The sequence below is a fragment of the Hemicordylus capensis genome, chromosome 8 (genome assembly GCF_027244095.1).
Source record: "Hemicordylus capensis ecotype Gifberg chromosome 8, rHemCap1.1.pri, whole genome shotgun sequence".
NCBI lineage: Eukaryota > Metazoa > Chordata > Lepidosauria > Squamata > Cordylidae > Hemicordylus > Hemicordylus capensis.
Genome location: NC_069664.1, coordinates 26,025,851 through 26,048,740, shown reverse-complemented (window position 1 = coordinate 26,048,740; position 22,890 = coordinate 26,025,851). Strand labels below are relative to the sequence as shown.

Genomic DNA, 22,890 nt, shown 5'->3' with positions numbered 1-22,890 from the left:
GGTGGGTGGGGAAGATGGCCAGACAGTGATCACAAACTTGAATCTGACTGGGGGAAAACTCTCTTTGCTCCAGCACTAGAAAGTAACTCTTTGCTCCCAGAAGGAAAAAAGAAAGCATCACACCTCAGAATAGGGATTTGTAGAAGGTCCCTAACCAACATTAGGGAGCCAAGGAGGAGAGCTGGTCTTGTGGCAGCAAGCATGACTTGTCCCCTTTGCTAAGCAGGGTCTGCCCTGGTCTGCATTTGAATGGGAGACTACATGTGTGAGCACTGTCAGATATTCCCCTTAGGGGATATGGCCGCTCTAGGACGAGCATCTGCTTGCTTGCATGCAGAAGGTTCCAAGTTCGCTCCCTAGCAGCATCTCCAAGATATGGCTGAGAGAGACTCCTGCCTGGAGCCTTGGAGATGCTGCTGCCAGTCTGTGTAGACAATACTGAGCTAGATGGCTCAATAGTCTGGCAGCTGCCAATAAGAACAACAAATATTTATATACCGCTTTTCAACAAATATTTCCAAAGTGGTTCATATAATGAATGAATGAATGAATGAATGAATGAATGATCCCTGTCCACAAAAGGCTCACAATCTAAAAAGAAACATAAGATAGACACCAGCAACAGTCACTGGAGCTACTGTGCTGGGGGTGGATAGGGCCAGTTTGCTCTCCTCCTCCAAAATAAAGAGAATCACCATGTTTAAAAGATACCTCTTTGCCCAGTTAGCAGATGTGCCTACGTTCCTATGTTCCTAACTCTTGGAAAGTCATAGGCTGCTCGAGATACTATTCAGCCATGGTGACCACTAAGATTCCATGCCCTTGTCAATGACAGGGAATACTATTGTCAACTCCAGCATTTCACAGTTGAAAACAGGGATGAATCTGTAACAAATCCATCCCATTCAAAAGCCTACTGCCCAGTGCTGGGTTTGGAACCCAAATTTCTCCTAAGTGAAATCCAAAAGAGAACGTCAGGGTTACTCCTTAGGAGAAGCACTGGAGAATTTTCTCCCCCGTCTTTCTCTGTTATGTCTCCATTTCACAGTGACTCTAAAACAACTGTTCTTGGGGAGCAAAGTAGTGGCAAAGAACATTTTTAAGGGAGCAAGGATTTTGCTATACATTAGCTACTTAGAGAAGGAAAGTAAAACAATATAACTGAAGTAGTTAATGTGCCTCCTACCCAACTGGCCTCACTGGCTTCTGCAGCTTGAGCTTCTTTAAACTGTGGAGGCCTTTGGAAATAATTAATTGAAGCTATAGGACTGCATTGTCTGCTGTTCAGTTCCAGTCGGGTGGATGGGGGAGCAAAAGGGGAAATGGGAAATATTTGGGGCACCCATACAAGCTTCCTGCCAGGAAAGAGCGTAATTGTGGAAGCCATGTCATGAGACATCCCCAACAAAGATAGGAACAAAACTGGGGCAGTGATTAATGGGGACCCAAACCGGGAATGGTCCCTATTTAGGGATTGTTGGTGTGCATAAAATGTTTGCCAACCACGGCTATTGACCAGCTAAATCATTCCAGGCAACTGCCTTTTAACTTGATATATCGATTAATTGCTCGCATTTATTTAAAGGCACACAGTAGCCATTGCAGGTGCCTTTGCTTGAGATATTAAAGGAAGCGTAAATAGGGGAGCAACAGCTTGTAGCTGTCTTGTATCTCTCTTTTTAGACATTCAGCATTTCACCACCTGCCTTGATGGCATTCTGGGAACAGAGGCCTCCCAAACATGTTTTTTCTTTTCGTTGGGAAACCGAACGTGTACAGCGCTATTCTTATGCCACTGCTAAATGTGGTGTGAGTATTCTGCCCACTTTTGCCACAGATCTAGCCCATGGGATGGGAAGAGAATCTGGTCCGCCCTGAACTTCAGCAGTAGGCATCCCATCATAAACAGTTACTGCTAGGGGCAGCCCATCCAGGTGGGACGGAGAGGTGGAAGGCAAGCTACAGGTGAGGCTTGTTTCCACTCTCTTCATCCAACCCCGGATGCCTCACTCCCCCTCACCTCTCCCCACTGCCATGTCAACCCCAGGCACACAGGCTGGTCCTGAACTCAGTGAATGCCCAACACACGGGCCTGGGGTTAACGCGGTGAGGTGAGGGAGAGTGGCAATGAGTCACCCCTGAGTCTCATTTTCTGCTCCACCGAGATAAGCTGCCACTAGTCGCTACAGTCACTAGGAAGCCATCAGTCACTGAAATGCTTTTAGAATGTGACCACAGAGAGATGTGCAGCATGTCCCCCGCCCGGCACAATGGACATGCCACCCTTGTTAAGCTGTTCTTTTGCCTTGGGTTGGATGTCAGGTATTTCTTTTGCCCTGGCAGAAGGATTGCCTTCTTTTCTTTGGACCGCTCCCTGATTTCCGGGTACCGCCTCTGACTCAGCAAGAACAAGTAGACTCCGCCCCCCAGACTGTCCCCAGCTCCTCCCTTTGACTAGGCACCACTGACCCTCAGCTCTCCTTGCTGGCCAGGAATTCTGAAAATCCCAAGTTGGCCTCCTGACTCCACACTCATACACACACACACACACACACACACACACACACACACACACACACACACGGCCTCATCTCTCTTTGGTTGGGTCTGCAAGCGGCAGTGAGCAAAAGACAAGTGAAGGTTGCTCCTGGGTTGCGCTTAGCGCTTGTTTTCACACTAACGCGCCTTACATTTTTTATTAGCTTGAGTTATTAATAAATGTTTAAAAAAGACCAAGGGAGGGTTGTTGAAGAGGGTTTTTTTTTTTCCCCTGTTCGTTGTTGTTTTTTTAAGCTCTCCATAATTAAAAATAAATGATGACAGCCGGCAGCAGCCGCCTCCTATGAAAAAGAGCTAAAGGGAACTCCTCAGTGGGGGAAAGAGGTTCCTGGGTGCCGAGGCGCGAATGTTTCGGGAGAGGCAGCCCCTTCCAGAGATTTCTGCGCGTGCCTTTTGCAGGCAGGGGGGGGGAAACAGAGGCGAGGCAGAGTGGGAGGTGGGCAGTAAGGTGCCTGGGATTCAACTGAGAACAGAATGCAGAGCCATCTGGGGGATAAAAATAGTTGAAGCAGCCCTCGGGGAGGAAAGGGGGAGAAGAGCTGCTGTCGATCTGCTTGCCCCCGCTCCTTGCCATTCTGGGGGCCCCTTGCCAGGCTATTTTTATCCTTCCCGGGTGAGATGCCCAGCTTGCAACCTGGACCCCTGGCCGCTGCAGCCCTCAAAAAAGTAGCTGTGCTGGGCGGGGGGGGGGGTTGGTGGTGGTAGCAAGCATGAATGATCCCCTTTGCTAAGCAAGGTCTGCCTTGGTTTGCATTTGTATGGGAGACTCCATGTGAGCGACGTCTGCTGTAAGACATTCCCCTTAGGGGATGGGGTCACAGCTCCGTGGGAAAGCATCTGCGTGCTTGCATGCAGAAGGTCCCAGGTTCACTCCCTGGCGGCATCTCCAGGGTAGGTCTTGCAAAGCCTCCCATCTGCAACCTTGGAGAAGCTGCTGCCAGTCTGTGCAGACAATACTGAGCTAGAGGGACCAATGGTCTGACTCAGTATATGGCAGCTTCCTATGTTCCTATGATTCTGCAGGGGGGCATGTATCTGGGGGTGGCCCTTCTAGGAGGCAAGGTGAGGTGGTTGCCTCTGGTGCATATGTGTGGAGGGACGCAGAGGGTGGCAAGGGCCAGGCAGCACACACCCCCATCCACAACTGCCACCCTTCCTCACTCCACTGAGGCCCCCCGTTCATTTTTCCTTCCTTGCCCTGATGGGACGCCCCTCTTCTCCGCCCCCACCCAACTTGAGTTAGGAACGCCCCTGCCGCCAGTGTTCCCCATGACAGGGATTCCCAGAGGTTGTTGACTACAACTTCCAGCATCCCCCAACTGCAATGACCTTTGGCTAGGGATTGTGGGAATTGTAGTCAACCACCTCTAGGAATCCCTGTTACAGGGAACACTGCCTGGCTTGGTGCCATAGTCTGGCAGCGGCCACATGTTACCACTGCTGCCTCGGGAGCATGACTTGAGGATACTAGGCACCCAAACACAGATGGGGAGAACATCATATTGCCCTTCATCTCTGGCAGCGAAATCTCATAAGAACATAAGAAGAGCCCTGCTGGATCAGGCCAAAGGCCAATCTAGTCCAGCATTCTGTTCCACACAGTGGCCCACCAGATGCCCCTGGGAAGCCCTCAGGAAAGAGTTGAGGGCATGCCCTCTCTCTCCTGCTGTTGCTCCCCTGCAACTGGTAGTTAGAGGCATGAAGCTGCCTCTGCACCAGGTCCTCCCCCTCCACTTTTTATTCATCTGCCCCACTGGAATCAGCATCAGCTGCAGGTTTCAGGGGGGCGCTTGGGGAACCACCCTCCATGGGAATCCTCCTACCTGGTTGAACCCTAAGAGAGTCACTTTGACACCCCTTCGAAAACATGAGCCTCCCATGGCCATTCTAAGTGGTACAGTCCTACCCACTACCTCAGCATTCTGCCACTAGATTTAGCTGTGTGGGTAGGCCAGGTCTGAGCTGTTCACGGTCAAGGGAAAGGGAGCTGTACACTCATCACCACAACCTTCCCGAGGGCAAGGTGTTATTTCCTCCCCCCCACCCCCACCCCCCGCTGCAGGAGTGAACAGCAGATATTCCCAGGGGAGGGGAGTTGTGCGCAAGGAACAGAGAGAGGCCTACCACCGTCCCTCCCAGCTGTTGGGAGATGAAAATGAAGCCAGGCAGAAAAGTTATTACTGTGTACTTTGGGTTGGTTTCTCTTTAAAGGCAAGTTTGCCCGCTCCTTTCTCTGTAATAACTGCACACAGTAATTAGTTTCACAATTTTGCTGCGATACTTTATAATAGGCTCCATTAAAGTTATGGGGTTTTTAGGCAGTAATGGCTTACAGAGTAATTAATGAGCATGAGGCTTTATTGCTACCTTTATTTTTGGCGGTTTCTCCCCAGCACCCCCTCCCTTGGTTTCCCGAGCCGCCTGTGCCAGACGGTGAAATCAGCAGTAGCATCTCCAGCAAAAAAAAGTCTTGGGTCCTTTCCCATCTTGCTGGGGCTGGGGAGGGCCTAAATCACAGGGGGCAAGCACAGGCCTTGCATGCAGAAACTCCCAGGTTCAATCCCTGGCAGCATCTCCAGGGAAAGAACCCAAAGCTGAAAGCCTGGAGAGTTGTCACTAATTCATACAAATCTAGCTCAGGGATTCCCAATCTTGGGTCTCTAGATGTTGTGGGACTACGGCTCCCATCACCCCCTTTCAGTCATTATGTCTGGGGATGATGGGAGTGGTGGTCCAAGAGCATTTGGGGACCCAGGGTGGGGAACCCCTGGGCTAGATGGACAAGGGTTGAGATTCAGTATAAGAAATGTTCATATGTTCATGTACTGATGTTTGGATCTGGCTTCAGGGATTGACCATCTTGGGCTCTCCTATAATTCTCTGGTCAATGAAACCGAAGATTCAGGACAGGAAAGAAAGTGGCACTCCTTCACACAATGCAAAATTAATGTGTGGAACTCACTGGCACAAGATGTGGTGACAGCCACTCGCCTTTTATTAGAGAAATCCATGGAGGAGGAGAGGTTTACTACTAGCTACCAGTCATGATGCTTAAATGGAACCTCCATGTTTGGAAGCAGTATAGCTTTGAATGCCAGTTGCAAGGAAACAGCAGTAGGCGATGACACTTTGTCTACATGTCCCACTTCTGGGCTTCCCAAAGGCACCTAATGGGCCATTACAGGAAGCAGGATGTGAGACTAGATGGACCTTGGGTTTGATCCAGTATATTTCTTCCTGCGTGTTTCCTGATAGAGAAATGCTCAGTTTTAAAATGAAAGTTTTTACCCCTTTTCTATTGATGCCTTTGGCCGTTGTACAATTTCACAGTGCCATCTGCTGGCCGTTTGCTGCTGATCCATTATGAGAATCAAGGGTTTGGGGAATAAAGGAGCATTTCTCCATCTGGAAATACTGTGCTGTACTTTCACATGGGGGGTATTAACTGGAAAAAGCTCCCGGTTCATAGCTGGGCAGAGGTTCAAGTGGCACTCAGTGCCATCTGCAAATACCGAACTTGGTACTTCTGTGCTGGCCGTTTGCCTCCTGCTGTCCTTCCTTGGATGCTCTTGACTCACCTGCATCCCCTGATGATGCACATCAAAGCCCCACCTGGCTTTGAATGGATGAAGAAAGGTTGTTGCCCTCCCTGCCCAGACTTTGACGTGCCAGGTGCCAAGTGGCTGAGTCTGTCACACGCACCCCCAACCCTAGATACATCTACATTCTACTGCTATGGGGCAAATGGCAGCAAATAAAGAGCCCAGAGTGGAGCAGACTGCATTGACACACACACATACACACACACACACACACACACACACACACACCGTCCTTCCTGGCAAGCTGGAGTAATTGACCAGGGAGGGAGCCGTTAAACATTCTGGACCCAATTAAAGGGAATCAATACTGAATGAAGCCAGGCAGAAACAGTAAGGCCCCTCTTCTCCTTCTCTCCCTCCCTCTTGCACAGCAGAGCAGGAGAAGGAAAACACCCTCTAGTAAACTCGAGCATCTCTTCCTAGTAAAGGAGGAAGCAGGGAAACCAGTGCTGAAGCAAAACCTGGGTGGGGGACATATCTGAAATTTGCTCTCCCCAGGTGGAACATAAGAAGCTGCCATATACTGAGTCAGACCCTTGGTCCAGCTAGCTCAGTACAGTCCACACAGACTGGCAGTGGCTTCTGCAAGGCTGCAGGCAGGAGTCTCTCTCAGCCCTATCATGGAGATGCCAAGGAGGGAACTTGGAACCTTCTGCATGCAAACATACAGATGTTCTTCCCAGGTCGTCCCCATCCCTTAAGGGGAATATCACAAGTGCTCACATCTGATCTCCCATTCAAATGCAAACCAGGGCAGACCCTGCTTAGCAAAGGGGACCACTCATGTTTGCTGCCACAAGACCAGCTCTCCTCCACATGATCCCTAAATCCCCCATGCAGTGTCTCCGTTCTAGAATGACTGGCATGCCTTTTTACAGTATTCAGCCATTAACGTCTCCCAAATTGCTTTGACACGTTCCATACCAATTCCTGGAGACATCAGACCAATCCTGGAAGGTGGGCATCACTAGCAATTTAGGCCCCCTACTACCTGGGTGGGCATCTAGTTACCAGGGTAGCAGCTTCGAATGTTCTTCCTATCAGGCTCCCACCACTTAGGAGAACACAGGGAGGTCATCCACACAATCAAAAACTGTGTTCTACCCGGGTTGCTGTGTGTGCTCCCACTTTTGGGTTGTGTGGAGCAAGAGAAGAAGAAAACCTGGGTAGAAGCAATTGTGTGGAAGTGAGGTGGGAAGAAAACCTAGGTAGCCATAGGTCTTAGTGGCACGCCTATATGATGTCTGTTGTTATGTTTCTTGACATCAAAGCATCCATTCCCTCTATGAAGCTCTTCCCCAACCTCTAGATGAAGAGGTTGAGATATCCTGGTGCCCCGGGTGCCCGCAATACAGGGTTGTTGTAGGCCAGTGAATAAGAACATAAGAACCTAAGTAAAGCCCTGCTGGATCAGGCCCAAGGCCCAACTAGTCCAGCATCCTGTTTCTCACAATGGCCCACCAGATGCCACTGGAAGCCTACCAGCAGGAGTTGAAGACATGCCCTCTCTCCTGCTGTTACTCCCCTGCAACTGGTATTTAGAGGCACAGTACCTCTGAGCTGGAGGTGGCCCCTAGACACCAGGCTAGTAGCTGTTGATAGCCGTCGATCCTGCTTTTCTCGTCCCAGAGCGAGGAAACCGAAACCAGTTTTCCATGACTGCAAATTGTCCACCCAGCACGTTGCCAGCTAAGTGATGTACACCACTTGCCAAGATAACACCTCGATAAAATACGGCCTGCTTAAATCTTGTGTGTGTTTCTGGGAGGCTTAAGCCTCTGTGGCAGCTTAATAGACTCCACTACTTCAAGGGAGTGAAATGGGAGAAAGCAAAAGCAGACGGCTCCAAAACAAGGAACTGTAGGACAGGACAGGGTTCCTTGGGGACATCTTGCCAGCAGCACAAAGCTTTGATTTAAAAAAAAAAAATACAAGAGTGCCCTTGAGCATGGACAGAGGTTCCTCTTTGCTTAGAAAATTCATGTCAGCCTGAAATGTATGTCAAATCACATGACAATGTTTCTTTTCTTTTTTTAAAGTTGCCATAGGGGTAACCCAGAATCCTAAAAATCAAACCATTATTGCTTCTTCCCTGGGAAAGTCTTGATTACTGCTGAGGAACCTGCTTGGATTAGGGATGAGGAAAAGGTAGAGCCATATTGGCCTAAAGTAGCCACCTGGCTAGAACTTTATTCAGCTGGTCAGAAAGTCTTTCTTTGGGCCAGCTGCCAGAACAGCACATTTTAACAACAGAGGGGGGAAACTAGATATGTGCATGAAATGATTTTTTTCTCTTTGTTTCGTATTTGAATAAAATTTCAAAAATTCATTCTGAATTTGAATCAAATTCAAATCTGGTCTGAAAATTCAATTTGAATTTGAATTTAATTTGATTCAATTTGACCCTGTTTTGGCACCTTTTAAAGCAATCAGGGGGGCCTAAATGGTTTTTAAAAGGTGCCAAACAGCTTTGAAACTGAATTCAAATTGAATTTCAAAAATTTGTTTTGAATTCAAATCACTCTTTTAAGGGGGGGGGTTGATTCAAATTTGAATCACTCGAATCACCCAGATTCAGGTCGAATTGATTCAAATTCAAATTGATTTGCACAACCTTAAAAAAAAATCTAATCTGGGATTAATGCTTGTGTTTGTTTCCCTATCTTCTGTCAAATGCATTTGAAGAGGAAATATGCTAGCCTTAAGGGGGAGCTCTCTCTCTTCCCTCAGGAGAACCCTGCTCTTTGATATATTTTTTACTAAAGCTGTTGCCCATACAATGAGAGAGGCACTCTGCACCTGCCCAGGAGCAATGCATTTGCAGGTGGGGCTGCCAACTCTAATTTAAGCTATTATTCCCCCCACTGTGGTTTTTTTGTTTGTTTGTTTTGGAAACCATTACAATCTCCAGGAGTGCTTTCAATAGTCACCTGGAGATTGGCACCAATTCCTGAGGATTCCAGGCCAATTTTGGAAGACTGGCCACCTTCATTGCAGGTCTTTTGCTCTGCTCAAGGGAAAGGCAGTCTGTATATTCTCAGAGGCACTCAGCCTGCTGTGTATACAAACAAAGAGTTGCAAGCCCTATTCCGGAGTGTGTGGCCAAGGAGGCTAAAATCAGACCCACTGACTGCCTGCGGATGGCCCTGAAGTGCCGTTCGCCTGCCCCCCACCGCTCTTTTCCTCAGCCCCTCCTGTGCTCCTGAGCCGAGAGTCACCCCTGTGGTGTGCGCTACCCATGCAAACTAGGCCTCTGATGCAGATAATGAGAGGAAGACATCCATTACATGGTGGTGAAGGAATGGCCCCTTGCGCATGCTCAGAGTTACTCCCTTCATCATACTCGCTCCAGGGTTGAGGAGTGGGCCAGAGGAAGTGTTATTGGCTGATAGCGCAGTGAGCATGAATGGACCCCTTTGCTAAGCAGGGTCTGCTTTGATTTGCATTTGGATGGGTGACTATATGTGAGCCTTGTGAGATATTTCTCTTCAGGGATGGGGCTGTAGTTCAGTGGTAGAGCATTTGCATGCAGAAGGTCTCAGGTTCGCGTCCTGGCAACATCGCCAGGTAGGGCTAGGGAAGACTCCTGCCTGAATCTTTGGAAAGCTGCTGCCAGTCAGTGCAGACAATACTGAGCAAGATGGACTGAGGGCCTGACTCAGTATACGGCAGCTTCCTCTGTCCCTTTCACTGCCTTCTCTTTTTATCCAGTTGAGCCCTGAATGCTGCCCGGATCCCTTAATGCTTCCTTCTGCCTATTCCTTTCTGCTTTGCCTTACAGGCCTCCCTCGGAAAGGGACCCTGAAGTCTGCCCTGGCGGCTCCTGCGACGCTCGAGAGCAACGGCCCCCCGGTGGCAGCCTGCCCCCTCCCCGGTGGGCCAACCTGCTTGTGCAATGGGTGGGTTGTGAGCGCTGGTAAGCCCCACAACCCGTGTGTCCCCCCCCCCCCCCGGCCTCTGTCTTCTCTCTGCCCTTGTCCCTTCTTGCCCATTGATTTCTGTTCTCCATGTGCTCTGCTGTTCTGTCTCCGGGGTTCTCGCTGTCAGGTAATGAGGAGCTGTGGGTCCCATCGGTCTTGGAGATGCCGAAGAGACGCGACATCCTGGCTATCGTGCTGATAGTTCTTCCCTGGACGCTGCTAATCACCGTCTGGCACCAGAGCACCATTGCTCCGCTGCTTGCCGTGCACAAGGGTGAGGAGAAAGTCCCCCGGTCTGTGTCACCGCACACCCGCCTCTTGCCTCCATCGCCCTGCCATGACTCCATCCTCACCTCTCCCATGGTCACCCTCCTCATTTCATCCTAATGCCCATGATCACGCGTCGTCCCTCCAGGGTCTTGGGGCCTTGGGTTCCTGGGGGCTTATTCCCAAGGACGGTCCATCCAATAGGAAGACCTAGGTGGTTGTCAAGGGCACCAATTATTTGGGGGTGCAGGGTGGGTACACTGCCCACTTTCTCCACACCCACCGAGCAGAACTGGAGGGAGCATTCCAACGGCGGGCACCACCACAGAAAAGGTCCTGTCTCTTGGCACCACCCACCTAACCACCAAAGGCAGAGACTTCCAGAGCAGGGGGAATGGGCCCATTTTTAAGGGTCAGAGACAACCCAAGGTCTTATGGTGCCTGAGGCGAGGCAGACCCTGCTTAGCAAAGGGGACAATTCATGCTTGCTACCACAAGACCAACTCTCCTCCCAAGACTTTCCCTTGTGAGTGAAACTCTCTGAGCCAGATCTTCACTGGGTTGGACTACCAGATAAAAGTGCCCCATGAGTTAAATGTGGCTCAGGGGCCAACAGGTTTGTTGGCTGTTCCTACTGTGCCCTGTCTTTACTGAGAGGAATAAGAGGAATTTGGGGTACAAGTTTTAAAATATATATACCGTCTGACCTTCAGCCAATGAATAGTCTCATGGGGTATCATCTATTCGTTCTTTGTAAATAAGCCCTAAATTCTGTGATGGCTGTGATGATGTCACTTTACATCTTACAACAAAGAGTTACATGCTCCCTTCTATTCTGGTTGTACCATGTACAATCACAGACTGTATTATTGTTTTTGTTTGATTACATATTATTGTTGGGATTGTCGTTATTTTGACCCACGAATATACATGGCACTTCACAGAGTTTAGAAACCAAAAATGAAATAAAAGATAAATAGATGGTTCCCTTTCGCATAGGAGCTTGCAGCTGTAAGCAGGCAATATATTGATATGTGTATCTTTTTTCTGGGCAAACTTAAATTTTGCTGCCATAATGTTAGCTTTTGCAAGATGGTTTGATGCTTCTGGTTTTCTGATATTTTTTGATTCTCTCTTTGTTTCCAGTGCAAATCCCTTCCAATTTCCTGACCACTTTAAACGATAAATCAGGGATGCTTCTCCAAAGACTGTGGGGTATATTTGGATTATAAACTTCTATTTGCTTTACCCGGGGCAGGCAACCTTTGGCACTCCAGCAGTTTATTTTGGTGGGGAATAATAGTTGTAGTTCAACAACAGCTGGAGTGCCAAGATTGTTTACCCTTGCTTTCCACTATGTCATAGTGTCTGCCAAAGAAAGTTAGGATCTGTTATCTGGAAGAGAGGCTGAGGATCTTCTTTTAGTTATCCCGAGTCCCCTTCCATTCATCTTAAGTGGCGCAGCGGGGAAATGCTTGACTAACAAGCAGAAGGTTGCCGGTTCAAATCCCTGCTGGTCGGGCAGCAGCGATATAGGAAGATGCTGAAAGGCATCATCTAATACTGCACGGGAGGAGGCAATGGTAAACCCCTCCTCTATTCTACCCAAGACAACCACAGAGCTCTGTGGGCGCCAGGAGTTGAAATTGACTTGACGGCACACTTTACCTTTAGTTCTTAGCCTATAGCCACCTAATGGCACAGCAGGGAAATGACTTGGCTAGCAAGCCAGAGGTTGCCAGTTCGAATCCCTGCTGGTATGTTTCCCAGATTATGGGAAACTCCTATATCGGGCAGCAGCGATATAGGAAGATGCTGAAAGGCATCATCTCATACTGCATGGGAGGACGCAATGGTAAACCCCTCCTGTATTCTACCAAAGACAACCACAGGGCTCTGTGGGCACCAGGTGTTGAAACTGACTTGAGAGCACACTTTACCTTTAGTTCCCTTCCCAGAATACCAAATTCCCAGGATTCCCTAGGGAGAGAGAATTATTGGATAGACTAGATAAACCCATCACGGGAATTATGGGAACCATATTAGGAGTATCTATAGAGTGTCAGCAATCATTGCTGCTTCTGTGCTGTTATACACTCCCCATTTCCCAGAGCAGTGAGAAGCTTTCGGAGCTGTGCTCTCAGGCTTGGCTTTCTGGGGATGAGAGAGTAGGGAGACCTATGGCCATTTGGGCCTCTTGGCTTTGTTCATCCATTGGTAGGCTTGTTCACACGGCCGCCAACAGGGTTGGAGAAGCGCCCAGCCTGGGTAGAAGAGCCAGGAGGGCTTCCAGTTTTTAGCGGTGTGCTTGCAAACATTAAGTAGGGGAGAGAGGGGTAGGAGGTGGGGAGAGCGCCCGTGTGCACAGCGGCAGTTGGGGAGGATGGCTTTTCCTCCTTCCTCAGTGAAAAGCGGGGGACAGAATCTGGGTAGCGCACACTCTTCCTACCCATCTGTCACCTTGCTCTCCACCATTCCCCCTGCCTCCTGCCTTAAAATTTGCAAGAACATGGCCGAAAACCAGACTGGGTACCTCTCCCACTCCACTGGCTGTTGTATGAAAATGTCTTATGTCAAGGCACATCCCTAGAGAGAAATGTGGGGAGAGAATCCCTAGAGAGAAATGTGGGGCAATCTTCCAAGACTGCACTTTTCAGGTTCTGCTTACTCCCACTGGGGACAGTCCCGCCGCCCCCAACTCTCGCTCCCAAACTGCCAACTCAACCTCTTGCTTTCTGTTGTCTCTCTAGTCCAGATAGGTCATCCTTCTCCACCAGGGTCTCACCACTGCAAGCCCCAGGAAGAAGATGCTGCAGTGGCTGCAGAGTGGCCAGAAGATCAGGGGGGAATATTTTCTTTCCTGTTTTCAAGGAGATAGCCATGCCAGCTCGGAGGTGCTGACACATCTCCATTTGAGAGGAAGGGGCAGATTTGTGTGCAAAAGATGTTGTATTCAGCCGGTCTTTCTCCCTGCCCCACATACAGCCAGTGCACGAGGGAAAATTGAAGTGTCCAGTAGCTATTCCAGCCCACTGCACCTATGCTGATACACGTACTACCCACAGCCTCCCATAGTGACCACGCATTTGTGATTTGCACAGAACACAGCCCAATGCATAGATGGTTCCTCTGCATGACTTGAAGGCCTCGGGCCCTCCCCACAGCTGACTTGACCCTGTGGAGACAAATTCCAAATGCAGGGTTGGTTGTGGAGGCATCAGCATGGCTAGTGGGTACCTTGGCATGTGGGGTTGGGAGGGGGGGCATGGCTAGATGGCATGTTCCCATTTCCCCCCCTCATGCATTGTGATACATGAGGGAGGGAAAGAACTGAACAGGCCATCTCTCCCGCATGAATCTGCCCTTCCACCAAAAGAATATCTGCTCTTCCGAACTGTGATGCCGACCTCCTTCAAAACACTTGAGAGAGCTCTCGAGCACCCCGGGGGCGGGGGGAATGAGGTTAATTGCATGAGTTCCAGTTGATTATTCCATTCAATCTGCATAAATGTGCACAGCAGAAAATGTGGTTGCCAAGATCATACTTTGTTTTAGCTGATGTGCGCATGTCTTGCGTCAGATGTAGTGCTTATAATTGTGCGATAATGTGGCGTGCTGATGGCTCAGCAGGTAGGGGAGAGGGGCGTGCCTATTTCTTCCCTTTGCGATTCCAAGGGGCTGTTGGACCATAGAAACTTAGGGTGAATAACAGGACCTAGGAAGCTGCCTTATGTTGAATCAGACAATTGCTCCATCTAGCTCAGTATTGTCTGAACAGACTGGCAGTGGCTTCTCCAAGATTCAGGCAGGAATCTCTCTCAGCCCTATCTATGGAGATGCTGCCAGGGAGAGAACTGGGAACCCTCTGCATATATCCCCTTTGTAACAAAACAATTGCATGTTACATTCAATGCATACAGTTGGTTTGCTCTATGTGCTTGCTTTCACTAAGGTGAATAACAGGTGCAGGGGGGATAAGGATTGGGACCATTGTGGGGGGTGGGGGAGGTGGAAGGTAACTCTTGCCCTGGCTGTAATTCTGATCCTGATCACACATAGACACCCCTCACCATGACAATTCTGAATCAGGACCACATTGGGGGGAAGGATTATGATCCCTCCCCCATGCCATAGTTCAACTTTTAATCATGGGGCCCCCACAGCTACTATTGGTGCTAGAAAAAACTAGTACACCAAGCCAGATTCCACAATTAACCTGGCTTGTGGTTTGGACTCACAGTTTTCATTTTAAAAAGAACAGCCAGGCACTGAACACTCCGGATAGTAGAGGCAGGATTAGGCATTTGTGGGCCATGTCTCTGGAGCCCTTAGAAAAGGAGTTGAGCTAAGCGGAAATACCTGTGGTTAAGAGCTGGAGGGATAGCCACACTAGCGTCTTACAACAGACACTAGTAAGAGTCCTGTAGCACCATGATGATTAACAGATTGGTTGTGGAGAAGCTTTGCTGGATGAAAGCCCACTTCATCAGATGCATGAAGTGTTAGCTCCGGTTGGCAGATATATATGCATGCATGGCTGTTCATAAGAGAAGTAAGTCGCAATATTACACAGGGTGTTTGGTTCCAGTACCATGGACAGCTCTCTAGTTTTACCATGATTAGCCACATGAGTTGTACAGAATATGCAAATATTCTCAGGTTTTCTTCACTTACAGAATTCAGGAAGATTGCAGAATCCATCTTTTTTGTTGTAGAGATTTACACACAACAGCCCAGTTATAAATTAGTCCCAAGTCTCTGCTCTTTCCACCATTTCCTGCTAATGGCTTCTCCTTCCTAGTTTGTTTTCTTGTGCCTCCTGTTACCCAACCAAAGCATGAGTGGGTTGTTGTTTTTTCCCTGTGAGCGACCTTGCTTTATGGAAAGCCTATGCTGATGTTTGCTCTCTGCCCTCTTCTCCCCCGTAGATGATGGAGGGGACTCCCGTCGCGACTTCTCCCAAGGTGCAGACTCGAAGGAGTACTGTCTGTCTGACCGTGATATCGTGGAGGTGGTTAGGACAGAATACGTCTACACCCGCCCGCCTCCTTGGTCAGATGCCATGGCTACCATTCATGTCATCACGCCCACCTACAGCCGGCCCGTCCAAAAGGCAGAGCTGACGCGGTTGGCAAACACTTTTTTGCACATCCCCAACTTGCACTGGATCCTGGTGGAGGACTCCCAGCGGCGGACCCCTCTGGTCACCCGGCTCTTGAGGGACACTGGGCTGAACTACACTCACCTCAACGTGGAGACCCCACGCAACTACAAACTGAGAGGGGACATGAGGGATCCCCGGATCCCCAGGGGGACAATGCAAAGGAACCTGGCCCTCCGGTGGCTGAGAGAGACCTTTAATAAAAACAACAGCCAACCTGGGATTGTTTACTTTGCGGACGACGACAACACCTACAGCCTGGAACTCTTTGAGGAGGTAAGCTGCGGGTGGCCTGGTCATCTGGGTTAGGTTGCTACTCCTGACCTTTGGACAAAGCGCCTCAGTTGGAGGCTAGGTGGGCCTCTCCACCATCATGACCCGCAGCATTAATGCTCATGGAGCAGAACTAATGGAGGGTGAGTACTGTAACACTTTGTATGCTCAGAAGTTTCAGATGATGGGTTGGCAACTCATCTCCTCGCCAGGGACAGTCACTAAAAGCACATTCCACCAGTGCTCTTGTATCGAATGGCTCCTTTTCACAATGGTATCTCTGGCACAATTGTTGGTTTTAACCCCACAAAAAACCCTGAATAGTTTCTGCCCTATACAGAAACTGCCCCCCTCCACAGTCACCAGTCTACAACGGTTTTGTGATCATCTACTCTGTCATAAGAACATAAGGAAAGGCTTGTTGGATCAGACCCAAGGCTTATCTAGTCCAACATCCTGTTTCCCATGTTGGCTCACCAGATGGGAAGCCCACAGGCAAGAGCTGAGGGCATGCCCTCTCTCCCGCTGTTGCTCCCCTGCAACTACTATTCAGAGGCATTCTGCCTCTGAACATGTGGGCAGCAAAGTGTCATCAAGACCAGTAGCCGTTGGTAGCTCATTGATATCAATGGCAGTGATAGGCATTGATCAATTCATGTCCTCCATGAATTTGTCCAAGCCCATTTTAAAGCCATCTGAGCTGGTTGCCATCAACACATCCTGCTTCATAGAATTCCATAGATTACTTGTGTGCTCGGTGTAGCACCCCCAAACATGCCTCCCCTGTTTTGCTCGAGCTGATCCAGGGGTTCTAACTAAAAAAAACCCTCAAAACTCATGACCGGGGGGGGCGCTGCCATGGCCATGGGGGGAGGGATCCTCCAGCCAGCCATCCCATGGTCTCCATCCACCCAGTTTGAGCCACTGCAGTCCTTTGGCCTGTTCTGGGCCTCTTCATGCTTGTGGTGGCCATTTTGGAGGCCATTGCACATGCGCACTGGGCATCTGCATGCATGGCCTGGGTCATGGCCAGGTCATAATTGTTCTGTGTTGTCAAGTATATTTACCAGTTTGTTCAAAAATGCAGCCAGGGTCCTACACTGTTGGGGCTGTGCAGAATAGGTGAGTTGGTTCTGTTCTCAGGGCCTCTTCTAAGCAGCTCAGGAGATTCATTCCTTCATAGCTCTATAGTGATCTCTCACTTTCCTGCTGAAATCTTCTCCCACTGTCTCTTACCGTTAAAATGCACAATTATATTTGCAGCCAGAAGTGACACGTGACCCTATATATTATTTCCCCTTCAGTTATTTTCTTGCTTGCTTGCAGGAGGGGGGAGGGGCAATCAGGATTGGGACTGCAGTGAGTGGGGAGAGCTGGTCCTGTGGTAGCAAGCGGGAATTGTCCCCTTTACTAAGCAGGGTCTCGCAAATGCCTGGCTTGCATTTGGATGGGAGACCACAGGTGTGAGCACTGGAAGACATTCCCCTCAGGGGATGGAGCCGCTCTGGGAAGAGCAGAAAGTTCCAGGTTCCCTCCCGGGCAGCATCTCCAAGACAGGGCTAAGAGCGACGCCTGCCTGCAATCTTGGAGAAGCCGCTGCCAGTCTGTGAAGACAATACTGAGCTAGATGGTCTGACTCAGTATAAGGCAGATCCTATATAAATATTGTCCATTGTCTAAGTGTAAATAAGCATTTCCTTCCCAGAAACAGCAGCTTTAGGTGATGGGGGTGGGGTGCAGTTTGCATGTCGACTTCACCAGGACTGCCGCATGTAAGAAAAGAGGTAACATAGGAACATAAGAAGCTGCCATACACTGAGTCAGGCCCATAGGTCCATCTAGCTCAGTACTGTCCACACAGACTGGCAACGGCTTCTACAAGGTTGCAGGCAGGAGTCTCTCTCAGCCCTATCTTCAAGATTCCAAGATAGGGCATCTCTACTACTGCGAGATCTTTTGCGCATAATTAATCTATGGAATTCCTTGCCATGGGATGTGGTGATGGCCACCCGCTTGGATGGCTTTAAAGGGGGCTTAGACAGATTCATGGAGGACAGGTCTATCCATGGCTACTAGTCTGGTGCCAGTGGGCCACCTCCAGCCTCAGAGGCATGATGCCTCTCAATACCAGTTGCAGGCAAGCAACAGCAGGAGAGAGGGCATGCATATACCTCTTGCCTGTGGGTTCCCCAGAGGCATCTGGTGGGCCACTGTGTGAAACAGGATGCTGGACTCAATAGGCTTCCTTGGGCCTGATCCAGCAGGGCTATTCTTATGATCTTATGCCAGAGAGGGAACTTGGAACCTTCTGCATAAGCAAGCAGATGCTCTTCCCAGAGTGGCCTCATCCCCTGGGGGGAATATCTCATCATGCTCACATGTTGCCTCCCATCCAAATGCAGACAAGAACAGACTCTGCTTAGCAAAGGGGACAATTCATGCTTACTATCACAAGACCGGCTCTCCTCCTATAACCTTTCTCCCCCATGCCACAGTCACAATCCTGATGGTTGGGAGGTAGGCTTGGCTGCTAGTTTAAAAACGAAAATAACAATAGGAAGGGCAAACAACATGGTTCACATCATGTGTAATTTAGTCCTTAGATTAGTATGCAAGGTTTTGGGTTTTTTTAAAAGAAACAGCTGGAAGGAAGCCCTCCCTCCCCGGGCATCATTACTCATTTGCATACTACTGCAGTTAAAGGATATTAACACTGATTCATTGGCAGCAACGTGTAGGAGCACTTACAGAACACAAAAATGACACACTCCTTTCCTGGAGGATTTACAGATGTAAGTCATTTTCTACTACATCATAATGTTAATTATATTTAAACACAGGCAAATTAAACATTGTCCATTGCCTAAGCATCATGTCTGAGCTAAATAAAATTTGCAAAGACCAGTTGGCAGACTGAATTTTCTTTTTTTAAAGTGAGATGAGTTTGAAACTGACCAGGAGTCAACCTTAGATTGAGTACAACAATAAAACCGGACGAAAGTCTCATTCACATGGCTGAAGCGGCGGGGAGAAGATAACTCTTCCCACTTTTTCCTGCCTGCAAGGCAGCTTGTCTTTGATTGCAAATTTGCCAATAGTGTGGTGTGCACAAGTTGCACTCAACGCTGTTTCAGATACCATAGTGGAGCAGGCACCCTGGAAAACCACAGAATGTGTCATTTGGTAGCAGAATTTACCTTCCTAAGACAATCAGCTTTCCTTGTGCTTATCTGGTTGGCTTGGTCTTGCTCAAAGGAGTGATGCGCAGTTGTTCCTCTGGGTTGCCACGCTATCATGAGGAGCAATGAAGACTTTTTTCCAAGCAGAAATGGCCTCAACCAAGCAGCTGTGCTCAAAAGATGTAGGCTCAGTCACTGACTATTTGTTGAGTTCCTTCCTTTGCAGCCCGAAAAGATGAAATCAAAATACAGGTTCCTTGTTCTTCTGAACTGCAGATATACCTATGAACTGTCTGGCGGACACTTTTCTTCCCCTGCTAACAGAACAAGTGGTGGTTCTCTTATATTTAGCAGAGGGAGAGCAACTGTCCCGCCCCATCCAACCTTAAGTGTCTGTTACTGGTGTCCACCTTATGTTTCTTCTATATTGTGAGCCCTTTGGGGACAGGGAACCATCTGGTTTATTTGTTGTTTCTTTTGCTATGTAAACTGCTTTCAGAACCTTTTTTGAAAAGCGGTGTATAAAATATTCATGGTAAGGAGAATTGCTCTGTCAAGACCTGTAGGTTTGGAGCAGAGGAACATAGAAAGCTTGCAGCTCAGGATTGTCTTCACTGACTGGCAGCAGCTCTCCAAGGTTTCAGGCATGGTCTTTCCCAGCCCTTCCTGGAGATGCTGCCAGGGATTGAACTCAGGACCTTCTGCGTGCAAAGCAGATGCTCTTCCATTGAACGATGGCTCCATCCCCAAGGGGGATATCTTACAGTGCTCACACATGTAGTCTCCCATTCAAATGCAAACCAGGGTGGATCCTGCTTAGCAAAGTGGATAATTCGTGCTCACTACCACAAGACCAGCTCTCCTCCCTATCTCATCTCTGTGCCTGCCCCTGGCCAGTGCTGAGCATGGTCAGGCAACTGCTTGGAGCTCATGGAGATTTCCCAGGTTTGCTGAGATGAAATCTGGACCTGGTCTAAACATACTGTATTTACCTGAATCCAGTCTAAACATACTGTATTTACCAAGACTGGATCTTTTCCAAGTCCTTTGATGCTAGAAATCAGGGGCTTGTCTTCAATTCAGAGTCATCTTCTTTTCAGGAAAATACAATTATAACTTGTACTTAACGTCTGTTTTCAAGTGGGTCATCTTAAATTCAGAGCTGTCTTCTCTTTGAGTAAATATGATATGGCTACATGAAACAGGAACCACCTTAAGTGGCACAGCAGGGAAAAGCTTGATGAACAAGCAGAAGGTTGCCAATTCGAATCCCCACTGGTATGTTTCCCAGACTATGGGAAACACCTATATCGGGCAGCAGTGATATAGCAAGATGCTGAAAGGCATCATCTCATACTGCACGGGAGATGGCAATGGTAAACCCTTCCTGTATTCTACGAAAGACAACCTCAGGGCTCTGTGGGCTCCTGGAGTCGAAATCGACTTGAAGGCACATTTTGCTTACTTTTACTCCATGAACCAGCCTCCTGAAATACTCCAAAGTATTCTGGGAGAGAGGATTCCAGGCATAAGGGGCATCAAGGGAGAAAGGACAATCCTTTTTAAGAGCAGGAACCCTTGGAATGGCTCAGGATGGAGGAGCAAAGGTCACGGGCATGGGTTATGTTGGAATATATATCTGAATATCAGCAGCAAGAAGGGGGCTATCAAGAGCTTTGGAAGGAAAGGCAAAAAGCTGGTGCTGGATAGAGACAGAGAATGCAGTTTATATAGTGGGCGGTTTGTACATGTAATGCCCAAACCGGAATTGCCTGCAGGATGTTCTTGATGTGTTGCTTCTATTTCTGCCGTGGCTGTTGGCATAGCCAGTGGATGCTCTTCTGCAAGGAAGGTGTTGTTAGAGACCCTTTGCAAATGCAGCTTGTCTGTGTTAAGGGGGGCTGGATCCCAGCAAGACTTTGCTGCAGAGCTAATGTATCATTGCTATCCATGGGTGGAAAGAGCCGTTAGCGGACGTATAATGCAAGAGGGTGGGAGGGAGGGAGAGAGGGAGGGGGAGGGAGAGAGATGCTGGGCAATCCCTGAGCAGGGAATTGGACTCAGAAGCAGCATCTTCAGTGGAGAGAGAGCTCCCGCCTGTGGCCCAAATGGTGTGAGGAATTCAGAACGACAAGCCATCTTTAACGGCTGTGAAAAATTCTGCAAGATCTCAAGGAGAAGCTCAGAATCTGACACCATATGGCAATTTCTTTAACTTAGGTTGTCCCTTTTTTTCATTTATCTTATATAGTTTATTCTGAGCAAAAGCTTGTGTTGACTCGGTTCAGCAATGGATTAATTTGAGGGATCTTTCCATTCAAATTCATTTGCCACTTTTGCATTCCCACAGGCCCCCAAATACAACACGGTACACAGAATTAGGGATGGGGCCGGGGCTCAGTGGCAGAGTATCCGCTTTGCATGCGGAACATTGCAAGTTCAATCCCTGGCAGCATTTCCAAGTAGGTCTGGGAAAGACGCCTGCCTGAAACATTGGAGTGCCGCTGCTGGTCAGTGCAGACAACACTGAGCCAATGGTCTGACTCAGTGGAAGGCAGCTTCCTATGTTCCTGTGCAGAAAGCAATTAGCACAAGGAAAACCATGGCAGAGACTCCTTTAGAATTTGCAGTGTGGCTTGCTATTGTCCTGCCCCTGGGAGCCAGAACTTCTTGCCAGCCTACTGGAGACCCCAACCTGCTTTCTGCTTTCGAGAGGACTCAGGGTATTCCCATTGCAGAAGAGGATGCTGCAAGCTGTTGGAAGCTTCCTCTTCCTTCACCACCACAATCACCCAGTAAATCAGGGCTGCTCAACTTTGGCCCTCTTGCAGATGTTGGCCTACAATGCCCATAATCCCTGGCCACTGTGTAGTCCGAGTTGTAGTCCGAAAACAGCTGGGAGGGGGTCTAAGTTGAGCAGGCCGGCAATAGATGCTCTCACTGTGCTGATCTCTCTTTCTCTCCCCCTACTAGATGCGTTCCACAAGGAAAGTCTCTGTATGGCCCGTGGCCTTCGTGGGCGGCTTGCGCTATGAGTCGCCCAAAGTGAACGCTGCTGGGAAAGTGTACGGCTGGAAGACTGTCTTCGACCCGCACCGGCCTTTTGCCATTGACATGGCGGGCTTTGCTGTGAACCTCAGGCTCATCCTCCACCGACCTCAGGCTTACTTCAAACTGCGAGGGGTGAAGGGTGGCTACCAGGAAAGCAGCCTGCTCCGGGAGCTGGTAACCCTGAATGACCTTGAACCGAAAGCTGCCAATTGCACTAAGGTACCGTTTCATACCTTCATAGGAACATAGGCAGCTGCCATATCCTGAGTCTGACCATTGGTCTATCTACGTAGCTCAGTATCATCCACACCAGAGATTCTCAATGTTGGATCCCCAGATGTTATTGGACTTCAACTCCCATCATTCCCAGCCCCAGTGGCCTTTGGTTGGGGATTATGGGAGTTGGTCCAATAACATCTGGAGACCCGACATTGAGAATCCTTGGTCTACACAGACTGGCAGTGGCTTCTCCAAGGTTGTGGGCAAGAATCTCTCTCAGCCTTATGTTGGAGATGCCAGGGAGGGAACTTGGGACCTTCTGCTCTTCCTAGAGCAGCTCCATCCCCTAAAGGGAAGATCTTACAGTGCTCACATGTGGTCTCCCATTCATATGCAACTAGGGCGGACCCTGCTTAGCTAAAGGGACAAGTCATGTTTGCTATCATAAGACCAGCTCTCCTCTGGTGGACTTGTTTACATGAGATCTTCTCTGGGGGACACCACTCCTGTCTGAGCTTCAGCGGAGAGGCCAATAGAGTACTAGAATTAGAAGGGACCCTGAAGATCTTCTAATTCAGCTCCCTGCTCAGTGCTGGGATCTGCTACAATATCAATAACAGGTGGACATCCAGCCTCTGTTTGAAAACCTCTAGTGAAGG

At 49.0% G+C, this 22,890-nt stretch overlaps 1 protein-coding gene across 3 annotated transcripts in view; it reads left to right on the top strand.

Moving 5' to 3' along the window:
- B3GAT1 (beta-1,3-glucuronyltransferase 1) overlaps positions 1-22,890 on the top strand; it is a 56,923-nt gene that overhangs the window by 23,849 nt on the left and 10,184 nt on the right. Inside the window, exons 2-5 of one of the 3 annotated variants that reach the window (XM_053269298.1) lie at positions 9,943-10,060; positions 10,209-10,355; positions 15,277-15,785; positions 21,935-22,231. In XM_053269298.1, coding sequence (XP_053125273.1) covers positions 10,057-10,060; positions 10,209-10,355; positions 15,277-15,785; positions 21,935-22,231 — 957 coding nt within the window. In that variant the 5' untranslated portion in view covers positions 9,943-10,056. Of the gene's footprint in view, positions 1-9,942; positions 10,078-10,208; positions 10,356-15,276; positions 15,786-21,934; positions 22,232-22,890 lie in introns of all 3 variants that reach the window. The other 2 variants (XM_053269299.1, XM_053269300.1) reach the window with 2 other exon arrangements.